This window comes from Oreochromis niloticus, linkage group LG20, assembly GCF_001858045.2.
Source record: "Oreochromis niloticus isolate F11D_XX linkage group LG20, O_niloticus_UMD_NMBU, whole genome shotgun sequence".
NCBI lineage: Eukaryota > Metazoa > Chordata > Actinopteri > Cichliformes > Cichlidae > Oreochromis > Oreochromis niloticus.
This window is the reverse complement of record NC_031984.2, coordinates 27,292,164-27,311,859: the sequence shown is the minus strand read 5'-3', so window position 1 is coordinate 27,311,859 and position 19,696 is coordinate 27,292,164. Positions and strand designations below refer to the sequence as shown.

The following is a 19,696-nucleotide window of genomic DNA, read 5'->3' as shown; positions in this document are numbered from 1 at the left end:
CCCTCCCTCTCTCTCTCTCTCTCTCTCTCTCTCTCACTCACACACACACACACACACAGCTACTGTTAGGGAAGTGCTGTCTTATTTTCTCTTATTCTCCTCCCCTTCTCTTGCCCGTTCTATAACACTAATAGTTATTTAGTTTGCCATTTCAGCACCTGCCCTTAGATTGAAAAGGGACATAAATTGGAAGTATAAGGTTGCACTTCTATGGAAGTGTTGAACCACTAAAAAATCTGAATGTGAGGGCACTGGGGTCTCTATTTTATCAGAAAAGTGATTACTTTTGTGTGTGCATGTTTTGGGAGCTGTCCAAATGTGTGACATTTGCACATGGGGATTGGAAGGCAGAGGTTTGCATGTTGGATTTTGTGCGTGCAGCTCCATTGCCAGAAATGCCCCTGGCTGCGGGAGTGAGCGCGCGCCTGCATGCAGCTTTCACCAAATGTCAGACTGCGGATGGTAACGGAGAGAAGCTGCAAAGGAACGCTTGAACCGTTTATAAGAGGGATCAGCGAAGAATTGTTGGGAGTTAGGTTAACTCGGGACATCGGTGTACTCACAGTGGGAGTACAAGTACGACTAATAGTGTATACATATATATATGTATATATATACATATATGTGTATATATATATATACACTGACTGAACCCTGAAATGCAGCTGTATTTCTCAGTATGTGCATTTGCAACTGAAATGCTAATGCGTTGACTATCAGGCAAGTTTAGAGGGCTTTTAAAAAAATTATTCAGCTGAGTCCTCATCATATGCCTCGTTGCCATGTCTTGCTCGCATGCAAGCATTCCCCCACTTCACTCCAGCAGCCGGTAAATGAGCCAGCCGGTGTCCGCAGCGCATACCTGTGCTCGCTGACATGTACTAACTCACTCTTCCTGCAGGCCATGGCAGAGGAACGCACAGCAATCACAACAATCTAAAGGATGAATGTGGCCAAGAGAGAGAAGAGGAGGAAGAAGAGAGTATGCATTACAAAAAAAGTGACTTCAGGAATGAAATAACGTGAAAAAAAAGACTGAGGTGGAAGAGGAGATGAGATGAAGTAAAAGTCAGGAGTTGCCCAAGGCCACTGCCATTGGTGGAGTTCTTGTGAGGGGAGGAGGGAGAGGAAGAGGGAAATCATTAACGAAACACCTGTCTGTTTCTGTTTCTGACTCCCAATAAATCAGAGACTTTTTTAATCTGCTGCTGCTTTTTGGGAGGAAGGTGATGTTTTTAGAAGGAGGGCGAAATGAAGAGAAGAAGAAAGTGTAGAAGGTAGATAGTGTGGAAAGATTAATGTTAAGTTCCAGCAAGTACAGCATCTCTGAGGCTCTGAATCCCACGTCGAGGAGGCGTTTGCGTTCGCCAAACTAGATTTATTTGATCTAAAATGACAAAACAGCTCATACATAAAATATGGCCTCTGCTCAGGTGCTGTTTCACTCCTGTTTACAGTACTGTACAGTCATACTGTGCAGGACATTCATGTAGAAAAAACTGTCATGCTTAGTGCTGAGTGAAAACGCAGCACAAACTATGTGATGATAATACAGTCGGTGAACAATGCCAGCTTTGTGAAAATGAGGGGCAAAAAAACCCCAAAGCACTGTTGACTCTGTTGCTCTTGTTGTAGCAGTTTGTCCAAGAAAGGTGAACTTTGACCTCAAGTCAGCATTCGTCATACAGATAATAACCATACACATTAAAGAGGCAGTCTGCTGAGCGCACACATAAAAGTCTGCTTTCTTTCCATGAGCGGCACTACTGATCCTGTGCACTCCTTTGTTTGAAGCCTTCTGTCCCATTAGAGGAGTTTTATAAAGCTCCCAAAAATATTCAGGATGAGCTTTTGCAGAGTCAAGGTGTAATCCGACTTCATTACATTTCAGGTCCTCTGGGTATCCCAACAATAACTCCAAGAAAAACACTGCAAATCGGAATTTATGCAATTTCAAACTATGCACTGTCAATACAACATTTGGCATCATTTAAATAGTTCATGTTGTCAGACTTTGAAGTCAATCTGAGGCTGCATGGGACACACACACACTACTGCAAGTAAGTCCCACACCTGCATGGAATCAGGTAGCATTAACATTGCATGCTGCAGCTAGTGGAAGCCAATCAAAATACTCATTTTCCCCACATAAGTTGCTTAATTATTTATCAATACATAGATTTATGCTTTATAAATTCATGCCCTTTGCTCCAGTAAAGAAACATCAGACTCTGATAGTGTTGCAATAACCATGAGATTGAAAAAAATCCCAAATATGTTGGAGAAATGTCCATATGAAGAAGGTGGGCAGGCTGAAGTACACCTGCTTATCACGTATCTGTGCAGATGAATATGTATTAGTGATATGAAAACCAATCCCAAGACAGTATTCCACTTTCTTGGGAAAATTTCACTTATCCGAGATACAAAGGAAAGTCTCATATTCCACCAGTGTTCAGTCCCACTGCTTCTTTTCCACAGAGGAATCCTAACTCATGTTTCCAAGGGACGTGTCACTTCCTTCAGAGGAGGCGATGGCAGAAGTAACGGGAAAGAAGCAGAAAGACAAGAAAAAGAGTTAGTTGTGTTAGACTGACTACAATAAGAGGTACTGAGGGGGGAAAAGCTGACACAGATACCTTTGCTGCAGCAATCACATCAGGCAACTACAACACTAAATAAACTGGTTACACAATGAAATGCAATAAATAATTTCAGATGCCAAAGTCCTTAGTCTGTATCTGTAGGCCTCACATCTAATAAAATGGTTGCTTTTTATCTTCGAAGAGCAAATATGCACATTAAATTCACACAGTGTTGATCTAAGTTCTAAATTAAACTAAACAAAATGTGACTTTAGGGGATTTACAGGATATAAAAATCCCACCATGCCAGGGTTCTGCTGTAATCAAGTTTTCAAAGTCCAATCCAAAACCTGTGTATCCCAAATGCAATGAAACCACAGGGAGTAGTAGTGTTAGTAGTTAGTAGTAGTTAGTAACGTCGAGGGAAAAGCTGCTATTAACTTGGATGGTTTCATCAAAAATAATAAAATGATACTGATATAACTGTTTGAAAGTCAGTCACTCAGCATCTACCATCATCAGCAAATAAAATAAGGAGCTTCAAAACAGAGACTCTGGGTAACTAATGTGATACGGAGATAAATAATCCCCATAACTGCGAGCAACTCTGGGCCCACTGACTTCTTACTGATGTTTTGCTGACATGTACTACATTATAACTTCATGTTTGATTAAACAAAAAAACAAAATCAGACTTTAAATCATCACAGGATTGGCTTAAAAATATGAATTAATATCAATATTTCTGAACTTAAATCATGACATCCTTTTTAGGAATGCCATTCACTTACCTGTGCTGTACTCACCTGTCCTCATCCAGCAACATTCACTACATGAGACACATGACAACAGCGTGGGCCAGAACAAAGGGGACACACACACACATACAGGTGAGGATGAATATACACACTATGACAGTTTATACCCCACGATCATGGCTCGATCCCCGTGGGCAGAATATGAAATTTGACATGTGACGTGTTAAGCTACTTAGTTTTGCTGAGCATAATGATTTTTCATTTTATTTAAAGTCGAACCTGAACAGAAGTGCTGACGGATGAAATAACCCGTGCCAACACACATCAGGTCACAAAGTCTGACGATGCAATCAAGCGACATATTTGGCACTGATCCCACATAGATTACCTCTGATGATCATGCTGTACGCAGCGAGTTTATGACAGCCAGTATAGCCGCAGGTGCTATGCAGGCGGGTGGGTGGGTGAGCTCTTAAAAGCCTTTCAATTGTGGAATTTATTAGTGTGAATCAGCCGTGTCAGAGACAGTGACAGGTTTAACACGGCATGGATCACCTACGTGGAAACAAACTGCAGAGGATTTGTTTATCATGCAGCTGACAAGGAAGCACGGTAACATTTTATTAGAAACTTCTAATAGAAAAGACTTGTTTTTATTTGTTTTCTGCTCTCAGATGCACAAATTTGAAGATGATTTAACTGAGTTTAATATGAACGTATTTACCTGATCATTACTAACTAGATTTACTTTATATGGAGAAGTGTGTGCTGCATGACCTTGTGTGTGTGCGTCCCATGTTCTTACTGACCTGGGCTGGAGGTGCCTGGAGTGGCAGCGGCGGCCGCTCGGGCTCGACTCACCAACAGGGCCTCCTGGTTTTCAGCCAGAGCTTGCTTAGCCAGGTAGCGCTCCCTCTTCATCTTCAGCTCCAGTGACTCGGGAACATCGGGTACAATCCAGTCAATGGCTCGCAGCACGAAGAACACCACGTGCTGGAGACAGTAAGAACAACAGTAAGAACAGTACGAACAATCTCCACATCAGAAATTGTCATTAATTTTAAGCAAACAGACAGCCGATCTTCAAGCATGAAAATGGAAAAAGAGAACAGTACTTGTAGTTTTATTTTCCACATAATTTGTACAACTGGTGAATTATTTCTTCTCTCTCAGGTGAGCATTAACAAATAACAGTGAGGAAAAGCAGAGAGGAGGTAGATAGAGAAAGGAATAAAAAGTGATGCAGATGGAAGAAAACAAAGCTTAAACATTTCACAAAACAATAAAAGAGGACTAAATCATTAGAATCTGTCCAAACAAGCAGAACTGGCATAGAGGTGCTGATGAAAGGACAATACTAAACAAAGATAAAACCACTAAAACAGCCAAATAAACAGAGATGCTAGGAAGCTTCCTTCATACCTCAAATGCAATGATAAAGCCAAGTCTGACTGCAAGGAGCTCCCAGTAAAACAGTGTGTAGTTTCCATTGTTGTCTCTGAATGCTTTGTATCTGAAAAACCCCAACAAACATAATTACAACAAAGTTACAACAAGAAATATTTGTAATACTTGGTGTGTATAATATACAGCAGCAGCACATGAAAAGAACAGTCATAACACTTAGTAATATCACCCACTGTTGGCCAAGGCTATGACCTGAACACACTTAGAAACTTAAATGTTGCTTAGCAACACCAAAATAACCATATACGAGAAGTTGAATTTGACACGTAAGATGAAGGAATAAAAAGGATCATAAAAAGAAAGATCAAAGCAGCATACCTGCACATAGGATACTCTGTGTAGTTGAGGGGGGCGTAAGCCAGGGTGAAGTTGACGTATCCGTTGAGATCATTGTCAAATTTGTACTGATACAGCAGGCGAGGTAAAAAATCTGAAGTGAACGCTATTAGGAAAGCCTGAAAAAGAATAAATGATAATAAATGTTCTTTTTTTCTCATATTGCTATGCAGTCTGGCAATAATGTATTAGAGATGAACTCACATTGGCAATGACAGACAGGTGTGACAAAGCTTCCAGTATGTTAAACCACACTCCGATGTTTTGTGCGCGTTCAGCCACCGGCCGGCGGTACTCGCACACGAACTTGTGGGCATCCAGACGAATCTCCACCCAGTTGTTGAGGAGGGCGAAGAGCGGAGCGAGGGGGAACGCCGCCACAAAGATAGTAATGAACCCAAACTGGAGCACTGCAGCACATGAAATTAAAATTAGATAATTAATCTTTGCTTTTGTTCATCAAACTGGATATTATCTATGTGTGAATTTTTAGTTGGATTGAACTGGAGATCCGATTGAATGCAGTGATATTAAAGTCTGTAAATCCAGATATGGATACTCACCCATCTCCAGGTACTCTTCGAACAGGCCCTCACACTCAACCAGCTTGTAATCTTCTTCCCAGCGCCGAGGCTCATGGGATGCCTTGCCACCCAGCACTTTGGCCAGAGTTCTCTTTTGGCGCCAGGCCTTCACTTTACTGTTAGGGAAGAAAAAGACATTTTCAGTTTAATTCAGTTTTATTTATAAAGGCACACATTCGCCTCAAGGTGCTTTATACTCTAAGGTTAAAACCAAAAAACTATTTGAAAGAAACCCCAACAACAGACAACCCCTGTGAGCAAGCATTTGGCAACAGAGGGAAGGAAAAACTGCCTTTTAACAGGAAGACACTTCCAGCAGAACCAGGCTCAGGGAGGAGCAGCCATCTGCCACAACCACTTGGGGGTGATGGCAGGGAGAAGATAGCAGAAACAGGAAAAAAGAAATAACTATGGGAGAAAGTGCCAGAGTTTAATAACGGCTAATGACTAAATAGACACGTGATGCAAAACCATGCAGAGAGTGAAAAGAAGTGAGTGAAGAGGGAACGCCCCAGCAGCCTGGACCTATTGCAGCATAACTCCAGGGTCACCTGATCATTTGATGGAATCAGGATAATAATAATAATACATTTTATTTTAAAGCACCTTTCAAAACACTCAAGGTCACTGTACACAGTAGAATAAGGATTTATGTTAGTATGCAATGGCAAAAATGACGGAAACAGCACATTTAGAGGATGTTCATTACATCACAGATATGACACAAGACTATTTTTTTGTAGCTGAACAGCAATCATTGTTCCCCAATAACCACCATAGAGTTTCAATTGGAATTAGTTAACCAAACCTATTTTCTATCACTGGAAGCATTTGTTGCTGATGTAATGACTGCAGTCCCCTCTCATCTTTTACAACACATGCCGCCCCACCACTGAGTGGGGAAATGCGCTTGTTTTCTTCATGCAGTCATCTTTATCTGTTTCACTGCAGCAGCACAAGACCAAATTTCCAGCATCATCCTCTTGGCCACTCCACATTTATGATTCATCACTAACATCAGTTTCATCCACAGTCCATGACTGCCCCTCATTGGCCCACTGTAAGCTGCTTCTCTTTTGTTTAGGTGTTAGCGCTGGCTTTTGTTTGGCTTCTCTGCGTGTAAATCCCATTTTATTCAGCCTGTTTCTGACAGTTCTGTAACAAATGTTGGCTCCTGTTTCTGCCCATTTATTTTTCATGTATAGCAATAATTTCTGTCATCATATCTTTGATTTGTTTATGTGCTACAAAGTAAAAGAGCTGAATCCTCAAGAGTGGTGATTACATAATTTGTTTTGCCAGAGGTTTCAAGCGTATTTACTGAACTGCTCCTCTGCTGCCCTTATTTTACACTTACTGTCTGCAGTAAGTCTTAAAACAGTCACACACAGCTGATGGTGCAGAGGCACATGGATGAGATTTACTGCACTAAACAGCTGGAACTGCAGAACAATATGACACAGCACAGCTACTTTTATGCATCTCCCACATCTGTACCACAGTTTTAGCTTTTATCCTAATTCTGCTTTATTCTTTTCAGTTGTATTTGACAGTCACCGTACTTATTGCTCATGCATTTGAATCTAATTTGTTTAATTATTATTTTATTACAGGAAAAATGTACTCCTGTCTGTCTGAAAGAATTTTTTTCTCCAAATGAGTAAGATGCCCTGATAAACCACGAAAGCTTTTAAATAAAGGATATTTAAATATGCCGGAGATTGACAACAGAACATTTTCTATAAAAACATAAATATCAGTTCTCAATCTTTTAAAAACATACAGGTGTATGAGGTAAAAGTGTAGCAACGTACGGTAGGATGAACTCCTGAACGTTGTTGATGAGCTGTTTTCCCACCATTATGATGAAAAGTTGTTGAGCCAATTCAATGAGGCAACCCCCGGCACCACACTGTAACGCAAAGACACACAGACATGACGCTACGGGGGCATCATTTTCACATCATGCTGGTATGTTACAGGCTATCTAAATCACTCACGTCTTCATTTCTCATCCCGAACAAGGTCCCATAGTTGGTAGGGTAACCCACAAACCTAATCACAGAGAGATCAGTGGCACCTTAAATACTTTCTTTGTCTCAGTGTCTTCATCTTTTCATGATTATCCTGTGTGTTTGTTGTGACTCGTGTGTCTCACCTTCCTTTAAAGAAAGCCACATAAAAGGGAGACGAGTAGAAGTTGACAAACTGGAAGATGAAGACCTTGAAGATGAAAGCGTTGTCATACTGGGTTTGTGTTCTGTGCATCTCTGCAACACAAAGCACAAAACAGTGTTAAAGACACCGAGACAATGTTGCCTTTGTTTTTACTTGGTTTAAATCACTTCAAAGTGATTTTTATATAGATAACAAAATATTATGATAACTGGTTTAAGAGTAGTCAAAACTAAGAAAAAAGGGAAACCACAGTGTAAACTATTTTATTTAGATTAATTTTGGGTGGGGTTTTGTGTGTGTGTGTGTCTGTGTGTGTGTTTTTACAACAATCAAGAATCAGCAGCAAATATGATTGTCTATCATACTTTAATGACTGAAATGAGATGGATACATCAACAAGAATCCTACAGATATCCATTTTAAACAGTGGCTGAATTATTTAAACATCAAGATTAACAGTTACAATTTTTGGGGGAGGGGTTAAACATGTACACTAAAATTTTTACTACAATCTGGTTGCAAAAATATATGCATCCTTAGCAATTTAAAGCCTGGCCCATGAAATAATTGTCAGAAAATTATTATTTATTGATTTGGATATATGCAGCTGGTTGCTGCTGTTGTGCTGCCAGGTCCAATTCCTCTTGATCTTCAGTTTTCTAGCAGATGCCTGAAGGTTTTTTTTTGTGAAAAATGATTGCTATTTTAGAACTGTTCATAAATCCTCCCAGCTTGACTAAAGCCCTACTGCAGTTCCAGATGAAGAAAAACAGCCCCAAAGCACGATGTTATCACTACCATGCTTCATTGCAGGTACAGTTTTTCTCTGGTGATGTGAAGTTCTGTTTTTGTGTCAAACATGTCTCAAGGAATCACTGCTAAAACCTGCTAAAACCTTCAACTTTGCCTTCAATCATGACACACATCCTACATGCTTTTGGACGCTCTGATGTATGTATATAATGTGTATGTTTAACTTAAGATTGTTGTCACATGTAGTACACAACCAGCTCTTGCCAGAAATTAATGCAGCTCATTTAATGTCGCTGTAACCCTCCCTGGCCAGTTATCTTCTCATCTTTCCCTCAGTTCTGGCAGTAATGGTATTTTTTTTCCATCTATTATCAACAGTGAGATCTGTTTGATGCGTTTGTAAGTTATTTGCAGATCACAAATTTTGTTGTAAGATGCCACAAGGTACACATCAGGAAAATCCTACAAAAACAGCTGAACTTCATTTGATTTTAATGAGTCACTTTAACTGAAGACTAATGTTTAATATGAATTTGCATGTGATTAATCTTAATTTGCATGTGATTAATCCCTAATTACAAGAAGGCGTGCAGACGTATGCAACCACATTGTTTTAGGTTTTTTTAAATAGTTTTTTTGTGTGTAGACTTTTTATGCCCTCTGTATCTGTACTTTAGAAGAGTCCCATAATTCTGCCACATGATGCAGCCTACTTCGATAGAAACAATAACCATAAGGATCCAACTGAAGAGCTTCACCTGCTCTTGAGAAGTCCGAGCTTTTAGTTAGTGGCAATCAAGTGAAAAGCTGATAACAATAAACACCCATGAGGTTTGAGGTGTGTGAGAGTAGCATTGATTCTTACCCCATTTAGTGAGCTGCTCAGCTAATGCAGTGTAGACCTGGCCCATCAGCAGTATGAGCCCCAGATTTACAATACTGCTGGAGATGTTGGCTATGGTCCCTGCCTGTGTGAGGAAATTAAATGCATGGATGTTTGTATGATAAATAAAATGCAGTGATTTGCAAAATAATTTAAACATGTACAAATATATTGAATTAAAAACAGTACAGACACAACTCAAATGTTGAAACAGAGAAATACTTTGATCTTTTTTGATCATGTGAATTTAATTTGATGGCAGTAAACATTAGGAGGGTGGGAGAAAAAAAATTGTGTAAAGCTACTGTCACACTAGAGAAAACAGTGCCTGGAGCCTGCTGTGCAACCAAAATCAATATGATTATGTTATAAATGAACTGTTGGAAACTGCAGGGGCACCGTGTGTGTGTGTGTGTGTGTGTGTGTGTGTGTGTGTGTGTGTGTGTGTGTGTGTGTGTGTGTGTATGTGTGTGTGTGTGTGTATTCTGAGGACTGACACTCATGTGGAGTGCCAGATTTATCCAAAGAGTTGCTTTATTAGAAACCAGAGGTGTTAAAAGTACAAAGATTCTCCATTTATGTAGAAGTATTGATACTAAAATACTCATACTCATCGGTGCAGACAGTGAAAAACATTTAACACACTCACTCGCAACCACAAGTTTTTACTGGTCCCACTAAGGCTGCCATCCTATTTTAACTGTAGTGTGACTGAGCCCTATGCTGAAGACCCCGAAAACAAATTAGGGTTGATTATCAACAAGCCAGTAACACTGAGCTGTTTCTTGGTATAATGTAAATATGAGAATTTGACTGCAGATCATATGTGTTACATAATATGATAAAAAGTGTCAGGATAAATTTCTGTACCCAGTGGACAAAGAAGAAAACCAAGACTGAATGGTCATGATCGTTGGGCCTTCAAGCAGCACTTTCAGTGATCACAGTTTGTTGGTGATTCCACAAATATAACTTATTACTGGAGCCTATCCCATCTGTCACAGGACAAAGGGTGGAGCTACACCCTGGACAGGTAGCCAGTCCAACACAGGGCTAAAACAGAGAAACAGACAACCATTCACACTCACTTTCACACCTATGGCCAATTTTATATTCACCAGTTAACCTAACATGCATGTCTTTGGACTGTGGGATGAAGCCAGTGTACCCAGAAAGAACCCACACCAGTATGGGGATGTATGGGGTTGGGGCCTCCACACAGAAAGTCCCCAACTGGCCAGTGGATTCCACCACCACTGCACCACTGTGTTGCCCAAAAAACTAAAAATGTTATATTAAAATGTGATTGCGATAATTGTGAATAATTTAACAATTGCATTCTCTTCTTATTAACAGTTTTGGAAAAAAGCTCCTATGTGTTTGTAGTATTTCTTTGTGCAAAGCACAAAACAGCTGTAACGTACCTCTGTCCGCAGCACAGGGCTCCCAGAATGAAATATCACCACACTGATGATACCACGGCACACGACCACCGTCACCAGGAAGATCATCACCACACACAGCTGAGAGAAGAGGGGAAAAGCACACCTTTATCTGCAACATAATATGCTCCACACAGCCAGAGGCACACGAAGGTCTGCTCTCATCATCGACACCACGCAGCATAGTCTAAGATCAAGAAGTCAAGAGTCCAGCATTCTCATTGTCAGATGACATATTTTGGATGCGGCTCTCATGAGGCTCATCATAAAACTGATCCATGTCTGTTGCATCCTGACTGACATCTTTCAGAGCACAAACAAAGTTTTTAAAAGACGGCTTTAATCGAAAGTGCTAGATATGCATATGCTTTCCTAAGTCAGTAGCATTCAGTAGTAGGATTTTTCTAGAAACTGGCAAGCCAACAAGAGCTTCCAACAAGAGCTTGGATCAGGTATTATTCCCATAAAATTTAGTAACAGCTGAATCATTTTTTCCATGATCTTCATTTCTTTGCTTTGTCTGATAGTGAATTCTATTCCTTTCAGTTTCGGGAAATTAACTTGCAGACATTTTCATTCCTTATATCAAAATTCATAACTATCACAACATCAGTATGTTTCCAGCACTCCTTCCACTGAACAAGGAAGAGAATTAGAATTTAAAAAAATTTCCATCTCTAATACTATCATCAAAAGAAGGGTGCAGGAAAAATGATCCTCAGATCTGCATCTACAAAGAAGTGAATCTTGGACACAGCATAAAGTGCGTGGATGAAATGATGGGATCATATCTGGCCCTGTGGGCATGTGACCTGGATTCATTATTAAAAAAGGGTTCAGTTAACAATGCAGGATTTACTGGAATGGCACAAAGGTGTTAACCCCACCTCTATTTCTCAACACAATCACAAAAGCAAAAGCTCAAGAGAAACCGAGACTCCTTACTGAAACCACGTGTAATGAGATTAATGATGAGAAAAGAGAGTCTGTTGTTCGGGAGCAGATCTGGATCTGTTGTATTAGAAAGACATTTTACAGTGTGACAATAATAGTGGTAATTAAACCGTTTAAGAACCTGCATTGTGCCAAACTAAACATAATGCATAGTGTTAAAATGGACCTCGAGTATTTCATTTACTGAAATGCAAAAACAAAACAGCAGTACAGTATGTAAAATATTTTAAATAGCCTCACCATCATTATGATAACCATGGAGCCAGTGAACATGCGAGACAGCCTGGTTTTTTCAGGAAAGTATGGCTCTTTGACCCCAGTCACTGGATTTTGCTCCATAGTAGGGGCCATGGCTGCAAACTCCGGCCGGGGACGCTCCTTAAAGAAAACAGTGACGACACAGTGACCATCATCACTGGACACACTCTTCACCGGCTTTGTCCGGTTCACAGATTGGTCTGTAACTTTAGTCTTTGCTCTGTTGTTTACCTTGTTTACTCTGTACAAAACTGAAACTTCCTTGTGCAAAGGTTAAAATAAAATATTAAAAAAATAGAATCCCTGTGGCAAACAAGTGTAACCAGTCATGATGCCCATAATTGTATTACTGGATCTATAATCATGACAGACCTAAGAGCTCTAAACTGAATAAGACCAGTATGATCACACTCATACTGAAAGCAACCAATACCTCCTCTTCATGGAAGTCCATACAGTCCCAGTGATGTGCCAGAGTGGCCATTTTTCTCTTCCAGTACTCCAGAAAGGTTACAGCCCAGAATGACATGAACACACTGAAAAACACTGTACCTGGATGGTCAAATAAGTATCCCAGCTGCAACAGAGAAAGGTACAACCATTAGGTTCAAGTCTTTTTTTTGCAGAGTCAGCGATTTGTTCACCACGAAAAAGCTTGGTACCTTCGTCAAGGTGCAGATCTCAGACATGTTCCAGGCCTTACATGTTTTGCAGAGTGGACACATGGTATAGCTAGCTCCACTGTTACAGATTTCCTCCCTGTTGACAGACATACTGACACAGATTAGTTACACCTGAGATAACACAAATTACAGGTTTTAAAGCAACATGTATTTGGCCTCACAGATATGTGAGGCCAAATAATGATCAGTGTGGGAGCTAAAGGATTGGGAGAATTAACTCTAATGGATGTAAAGGCTGCACATATACCTATTACGTACTGCTTCCAGGGAACAGATAAGCGGTGTGGAAAGCATTCTCCTAACCTCCTGCCGGGAAACAAAGCTACTGCTCTTTCCTTTATTACAGTTATAGAATGAGTCACTGAAACCCTGACTACACATGGGATCTGCTACAAATAAAGTCTGGACTGACAGCGAGATCTATTTCCTCCTTTTTTTTTTAAATAGGAGGATTATTCTGCACTAATTGTCCATTAGAGATGGCTGCTTTTTCTTGTTGCCACAGACTCTCTTTCCTAGGATATCGACTTGTCTCTAAGAAATGAAGCCAGAAAAAGATTGGTAAACAGTTACAGAGGCAATATTACTCTACACAATCTAGGCTACACTTACACTGAGAAGAAAAACCATAAAGGAGAGCCAACTCTTAATACATAATGTATGACAAACCGGGCACAGACATCCCACATGTAGATTGTATAGTTATGAAGCGAGTCTTTATGCAGAGTACGCTGTGCTTTGAAATATTTGAATCTAAAGTTGTGCTTGTTTGAGAGAGTCTGTAAGTGGAGTTTAATTTCCGGGAAACTGTGGCAGCCCTTAAAACAAAAGTTATAACACATTTATTTGCCTTCTTTCTAAGAAGAAATCAATGCTAATCTCATATGTGCACATTAAGTACAGCGCTGAACTTTGGCTCTTATGTTGGACATCAGTAAGGTTTTTACTATGCGTTTCTGAACAGGCACAATGGCACCAATTCCAGCAGCTTCACTGAATCAATAAGACTCTAAGAAGCCACTGCAGGCAGCAGCTGACTGACAATGATTAGTCCCATTTATTTTTATTATTAGCTGTGTGGATGCGCATTAAATTCAGCTGAATCACTATCAATAGCGATACAATACCCAGCAGGTCAGTGCATAAGTATGTTTAATGTTTATTAAACATAATGTCTGGTTACCATCTGAAACTCCATTGAGGGATCTCACTATGGGAGATTGTTCATGGCTGAAGGCAGGTGGGGGGCTGGGTGATCAATAGTTGCCCGATGACTGCATTGGATTTTTTCACATTTGGCAACCGTTAGCAACTAGTTGCAACTAGTCCTTTTCAATCACAAGGCGATTGCACCTGGTGGGAGACAACTTGTCTCCAAACAATCGCGGTCTGATTCGGTCTGATCTGAGTCTCAGACAGACTGGCAAAGGTTTACAAATAAAGTTATAAATGCAGACAGATTGCCAACATGCTGCAATCAGTTTGAGTGAGCCTGCACTGATTAGCGCAACTCGACTGGGTTATATTCCTAAATAAAAGCAAGGTTGTTGAACGCCTATAATATTTTGCAGTGAAATCACCATCCTGCAACAACTATGTCACTATTTGCAGGGAAATTTCTGATTCAAATCTATAACAATCTGACTGGACTCACAGAGTGCATGTAACTGTCAACTTGACCTCATTCATTTGCAAACTCAAAGCAGACTGACTCCACCTTATTACTGACATTCTGACACATCAAAGCCGGTTTGAGGTTGGCATAACTTTGTATGAGGGTTTCCTGTTTGTTTGATTTTTATGTTATACATTATAAAAGACAAGATCCACGTTTTTGTGTCTATTAAAACGGTGGTTGCTGCACTTGTGTTTAAACTGCCTGCTTAAACTGACCCCTGTGTGTAAAACTTTAACAACTATACCACAATACTTCATCTAAGTGAGTGCAGTCACACATGACTAGCTGCGTCGTTTCTGTAATGCAGCATTTCTTCATTTAAATTATTTTGTGTTACACAATTAAACACATGCTATGTATACATGATGCAAACTCACGCTGGTGTGTTGGTACCCATGGACATCACTCCAGACACAAAGACCAGAGTCCCGACCACTGCTGCGGGCAGCAGCCAGGCTGTGTAGAAACCTGCAGAGACAAAAAGCTCCATTAGACTGCAGCTCTCAGCTGATGCAAGACTGATGTTCAGTTTCAGCTGCAGTGATGACTTTCATCCTGACAATGATGGTTTCAAGCTCAGGTATAGCCTCTTTGCATATGCTACACCCTCCTCTTAACAGAGATTCATAAAAGAATTTCACTGCTAAAAAATAGTTTCCACTTGTCTCTTTTTGTGAAAAAAGAAAGAAAGAAAAAAGTAATAGATGCAACTCACTGTGGAGTCAATGCCAGGAGGCTGTAGCTTAGATTGCTGTTTTATACAGTATGTTATTTATGTGAGCATTCTGCCTATTGTCCTGTATTAGTTTTGATCCATTTCTAATCATGTTAAATGACTCTGGCGTGTAATACAGACTCCAAGTATTTCTCATTTATTAAAATCAACATCAGGTTTTTTTTCTAAATAGTGAAAGCTTTGGCCCCCATCAGACTCAAATCAAATCACCAGAATTGTAATAAAATTATAGTTAGCTACTAAAATTGATTTCAACCAAATAATCTGCAAAAACTGCTTTAGTTTGTGCTTCATGGTAATAGAATTACTGGGAAATCAATCGAAAGCTTACGTTGACCAGTTAATTAAACTCAAATTACCTGTCGACAGGGAGAAAACCTGAACAGTTGCACAGATATTTACAATATTTTCATTTGAGCATTATTGACAAAATCTAAATATTTAATTAATATTATCAGTTATTGTGATACCGTCTGGTCTGGATTCAGTAATAGAGGAAGGAGTGGGCTTTTTATCTGAGCCAATTTTTTGAACAACAGAAATAAGAATATAAATTTACCCAGCCAGGCAAAGTAGAGTGCAATCTTCTCTCCAAAGTACTCCCTGATATGGTCCAGTGGTTGATACTTGTACCATTTGCACCAGCGGGCCCAGTAGTAGTAGAGAACCTGCCTCTGGTTCAGCTCGTCAGGTTTGACCTCGTGCTTTGGAAGCTGAAAGGGACCCTAAAGAGAAACAAACATGCTGCTAATGAGAAAGAGAAAACGACACAGTTCAGTGTACAGAACAGATAAAAATAACTCACCTCATGCAGCGGGAAAGCTGCTGTGTACGCCCCTTCATTTAACAGTCTGTCCACTCCGACTTCAGCCTTCTTCCTTTTGCCATATGCTGTCCTGGCAAGAATCTCATAGACCTGAAATAAAACTCTCAGTCTGTTAGTTCAAATATACATCCGACACATTCAGTATACTGCTATTGTCCCATTTGTGTTACTTACAACACGGTGCCTCTGCGTGTTTGTGAAATATGTATCCTGATCTTCCCAGCCAAGGAATCTGAAGAAAGGCGTACATTCAGCAAAACACGCAGCAGTGATCTGATCCAACTGTTTGCAGAAGTTAACTCACCTGCTCATCTTTGACTTGCGAAAGGCACATGTGTAATAGTCCAGAGGCCTGTTTGGCACCGACTCCGTCATTACGTTAGGTATGCATAGTTTACTCAGTACCCGAGCAGATGTGTTGAGGTCTAGATGCTGCTGTGCCTGGGACACAAACACAGACACAGGTGACCTCCTATCACTGTAGAACAGCATAAGATGCACATTTTTGGTTCTGAGTGAAAAGTTACGACAGGTTTTCATTGTATTAAGAGATCATCAGAAAATGTTTGCATTATTAAACAGAAAAGTGAGATAGTAAAGACTTTACCTGGTAAACATCAGTGTGTTTTGTCATATTAAGCTGTCCTTGTTTATTCCCAAAATTAGTATTATTATCAACTGGGTTTAACATAATGTAACATATAACTTTAAATTAAACCTATCTAGCCATAAATAGCTGTACTTACTTGCAGTGGAGCTCTAAGGCAAAGCTCCTCAGCATAACACACTAACACATCCCAGGGGGCGCTAATTTTGAGAAAGTGTATGGTCTTCTTTTCATTTGCAGTTTCCTCCTACAAGTAAAGAGAGGCGGCAAAGAAGATGTTTAATCAACAAGTCAGGAAAAGAATTAATAATTTATAATTTAATAATAAGATAAATAATCTTTAATCTTGTCCCCATCACCTTTTCCATGACCAAGCCAACACTCTCCAGGTTCTGAACAAACTTCTCTCTCCACTGAGCCAGTTGTGCTTTCCTTCGTTCAGACCTGCTGCTCTCTTCAGTGGGAACGGCTTCCCCTCCTCACTGGTAGCCATATTTGTCCCTTTCTCTCGCCGCTTCCTCCGCGAACGAATCTCCCACACCAGCACGAAGTCTGCACCCCAGACCAGAGGAGTGAAAGGTTAAATGAACGAATGACTTTGTCTACCTACCGCTGAGCTGATGAAACCTACCAATCTTAGTTCTCCCGTCTCTGAAGTAATTCCCCAGCTGTGGCACTGGTTGCTTACTTCTTGTAGTAGACTGCATATAAATGGGATCATCGCCATCCATATCTCCATCAGCAGCTGCAGCTGAAAACTGCCAGTGGAGCCACCATTAATATATCATGAAACTCTGTAAAGCACGTGACAGCTGCTGACGAAAACTCTGCTCACTTTTCTGCATTTGAACCTTTTCGCTCGGTGTATGAATGTTTAATTGGCTTTGAGGAGAGGTTTAATTCTTGTGCTAGTACATGTTTCCACTTTGCAGTAATGACACCAGAAAGATGAGCGGAAAACAATCTTTCAGTGCAGTAAAGTCAGGCCTCACCACAAGCCATTATCAGTGTCCTTACAGTACCTTGTGTTCATGTTTATATTACATGAAGGGTAAAACCCCTCAAGACTCACTGCCACATCTCTGAGAAATCAGTGAGGCTAAAAGGGAACAGAATAATGAATACCTGCTGTGTGACAGTGATGCTATTTTATAGATTTATGCGAGCTGAAGAGATATCACACTGCAGTATTGTAGGAAATAAGTAAAGCAGAGCTTACATATCGTGGAGGGATAAAGCTCCCATTCTGCAGGCTCCCATAGCTCTCTGTGCTTTGTGCTTCAGCCCTAGTATCCAGATCCAGGAGGACCTCTCTGTCTCCCTTCAGCCGCTCTGAGCTCTTCCTCAACATGATGAAAAAAGCTCCTGTGACTTGAAACAAACACTATGCCTGCACATGAAATCTGTACTGAAGGAATTCAAAGATAACTTCAGCCAGGCTGAAGGTAAGAGATACAAAAAAAAGAATAAGACTTAAAAAAAAAAATCTGGATACTGCTCTTTGCTATAGTGAAAAAGAAGCTGCTGCTGCTGCTGTAGTCTGCATTTGTAGCAATCTGCGCTTCCCTTGTCCTCGTTCTGCTTTTTATCTCTGCATCCATCAGGCTCCTCTGCTCCACTGCAAGAGCCGTGAATACCGTAATGGATCTAGCACGCAGGCAACACCGCGCACAGTGCTGTGCTGCATCTCAGCAAGGAAATGTACATCGCACATTTTCACCTCATAAATAATGTAACAGTTAGTGAGTGGCAGTCCAAGCTCTTATGTGCTATAATAATATAATTATGTGGACATAACGCACTGTGAGAGGATTCTTCTCTTTGAAGTTAATGGGTATTCCTTCATCCACGCAAGCTGTTTCATATACTTCACTGAACTGGTTTGAAATTCTGCAGATAATTAACATAAATTACAGGAGGATGTAGCAAAGCACCACCCTCACGTGATCTTCTCAAAGTGCAGAACAAATCGTGCGCACTTAAAAATGCTGTTGGCTTATACGCAGAGTCCAGAAACTCCACATGTATCAGGAGTATTTGTGCTAAAAGTGATGTTTCTGTGTAGGTTTGTTATGTGTAATAACTTTGCCTATAATGGTAAAAATACTGTAATCAACAGAATGAAGAGGTTATATATAAAATGAAGAAACAGTACCTACATTACGATCAAACCAGTCCTTTTTGCACACTTAATTTATCTTATAGAACTGTGTTGTTAGAGTTGTTAAAAATAAGTAAATTAATTAATTAATTATTATCAATGAGACTTTTTAGCTGGATAAATAAAGGATATATAAAACTAAGTCACTTTTTGGCACACCACCTCCAGCAGCCTTCCTGCTTTTCATGCTGTTTGCAGTGCTGCAGTCAGAGCAGAGTGGAACTTGTGAGACATGCATGAACGAATAACACAACACATACAGTAACCAGAGTCGTGCTGTCAAAGGGAAACTCTATTTTAAAAACAACGATGACATCACAAGTATCTTTGAGTGGATTTTAATGCAATGCTGGAGCCAACACTGGCGGGTACAGAGTTTGAAAGATGCTTTAGAGCAGATGTGTCGAACTCCAGGCCTCGGAGGCCGGTGTCCTGCAGGTTTTAGATCTCACCCTGGGTTAACACACCTGAATCAAATGATTAGTTCATTACCAGGCCTCTGGAGAACTTCAAGACATGTTGAGGAGGTAATTTAGCCATTTAAATCAGCTGTGTTGGATCAAGCACACATCTAAAACCTGCAGGACACCGGGCCTCGAGGCCTGGAGTTCGACACCCCTGCTTTAGAGCTTCACCTTAGCTATCCACAACAAACCTGAATTATCTGGATTCTGCTGACTTGATTTAAGCCTTTAAAAGTTTATGACTCCTCACAGTTTAGTTCATGTTTATTTATGTCATAGTATTTACTGGATGTTATCAGTATAACTTACACTCATATGGTCTTTTTTTCCTATTTAAGATAAC

General features: G+C 40.2%; 1 protein-coding gene across 2 annotated transcripts; it reads right to left on the bottom strand.

Annotated features, from left to right (window-relative positions):
- Nucleotides 1-1,357: 1,357 nt before the first annotated feature.
- On the bottom strand, nt 1,358-18,951 carry ano11 (anoctamin 11). 2 transcript variants are annotated; one of them, XM_005459845.4, is made up of 23 exons: nt 17,948-18,951; nt 17,360-17,486; nt 17,088-17,280; nt 16,868-16,975; nt 16,426-16,562; nt 16,296-16,353; nt 16,101-16,211; nt 15,855-16,020; nt 14,937-15,027; nt 12,861-12,957; nt 12,632-12,775; nt 12,181-12,318; nt 10,969-11,067; nt 9,527-9,629; nt 7,889-8,000; nt 7,731-7,785; nt 7,545-7,642; nt 5,710-5,846; nt 5,351-5,556; nt 5,129-5,265; nt 4,766-4,856; nt 4,153-4,336; nt 1,358-2,520 (listed from the first exon to the last, which is right to left on the bottom strand). In XM_005459845.4, exons 3-23 carry the CDS (start codon nt 17,094-17,096, stop codon nt 2,489-2,491), a joined length of 2,313 nt encoding a protein of 770 aa, XP_005459902.2. In that variant the 5' UTR covers nt 17,097-17,280; nt 17,360-17,486; nt 17,948-18,951; the 3' UTR covers nt 1,358-2,488. The 2 variants fall into 2 exon arrangements, with proteins under 2 accessions (XP_005459902.2, XP_003455377.3); XM_003455329.5 differs by having other exon boundaries at nt 4,205-4,336.
- Between the last annotated feature and the right edge of the window lie 745 nt (nt 18,952-19,696).

Bases quoted from the DNA above. Each gene is read 5' to 3' on its own strand.
- ano11 (XM_005459845.4), bottom strand. The intron at 8,001-9,526 runs GTAAGAATCAAT...TTTGTGTTGCAG, and splicing joins TGAGCAGCTCACTAAATGGG to AGATGCACAGAACACAAACC. The intron at 5,266-5,350 runs GTGAGTTCATCT...ATTCTTTTTCAG, and splicing joins ACCTGTCTGTCATTGCCAAT to GCTTTCCTAATAGCGTTCAC.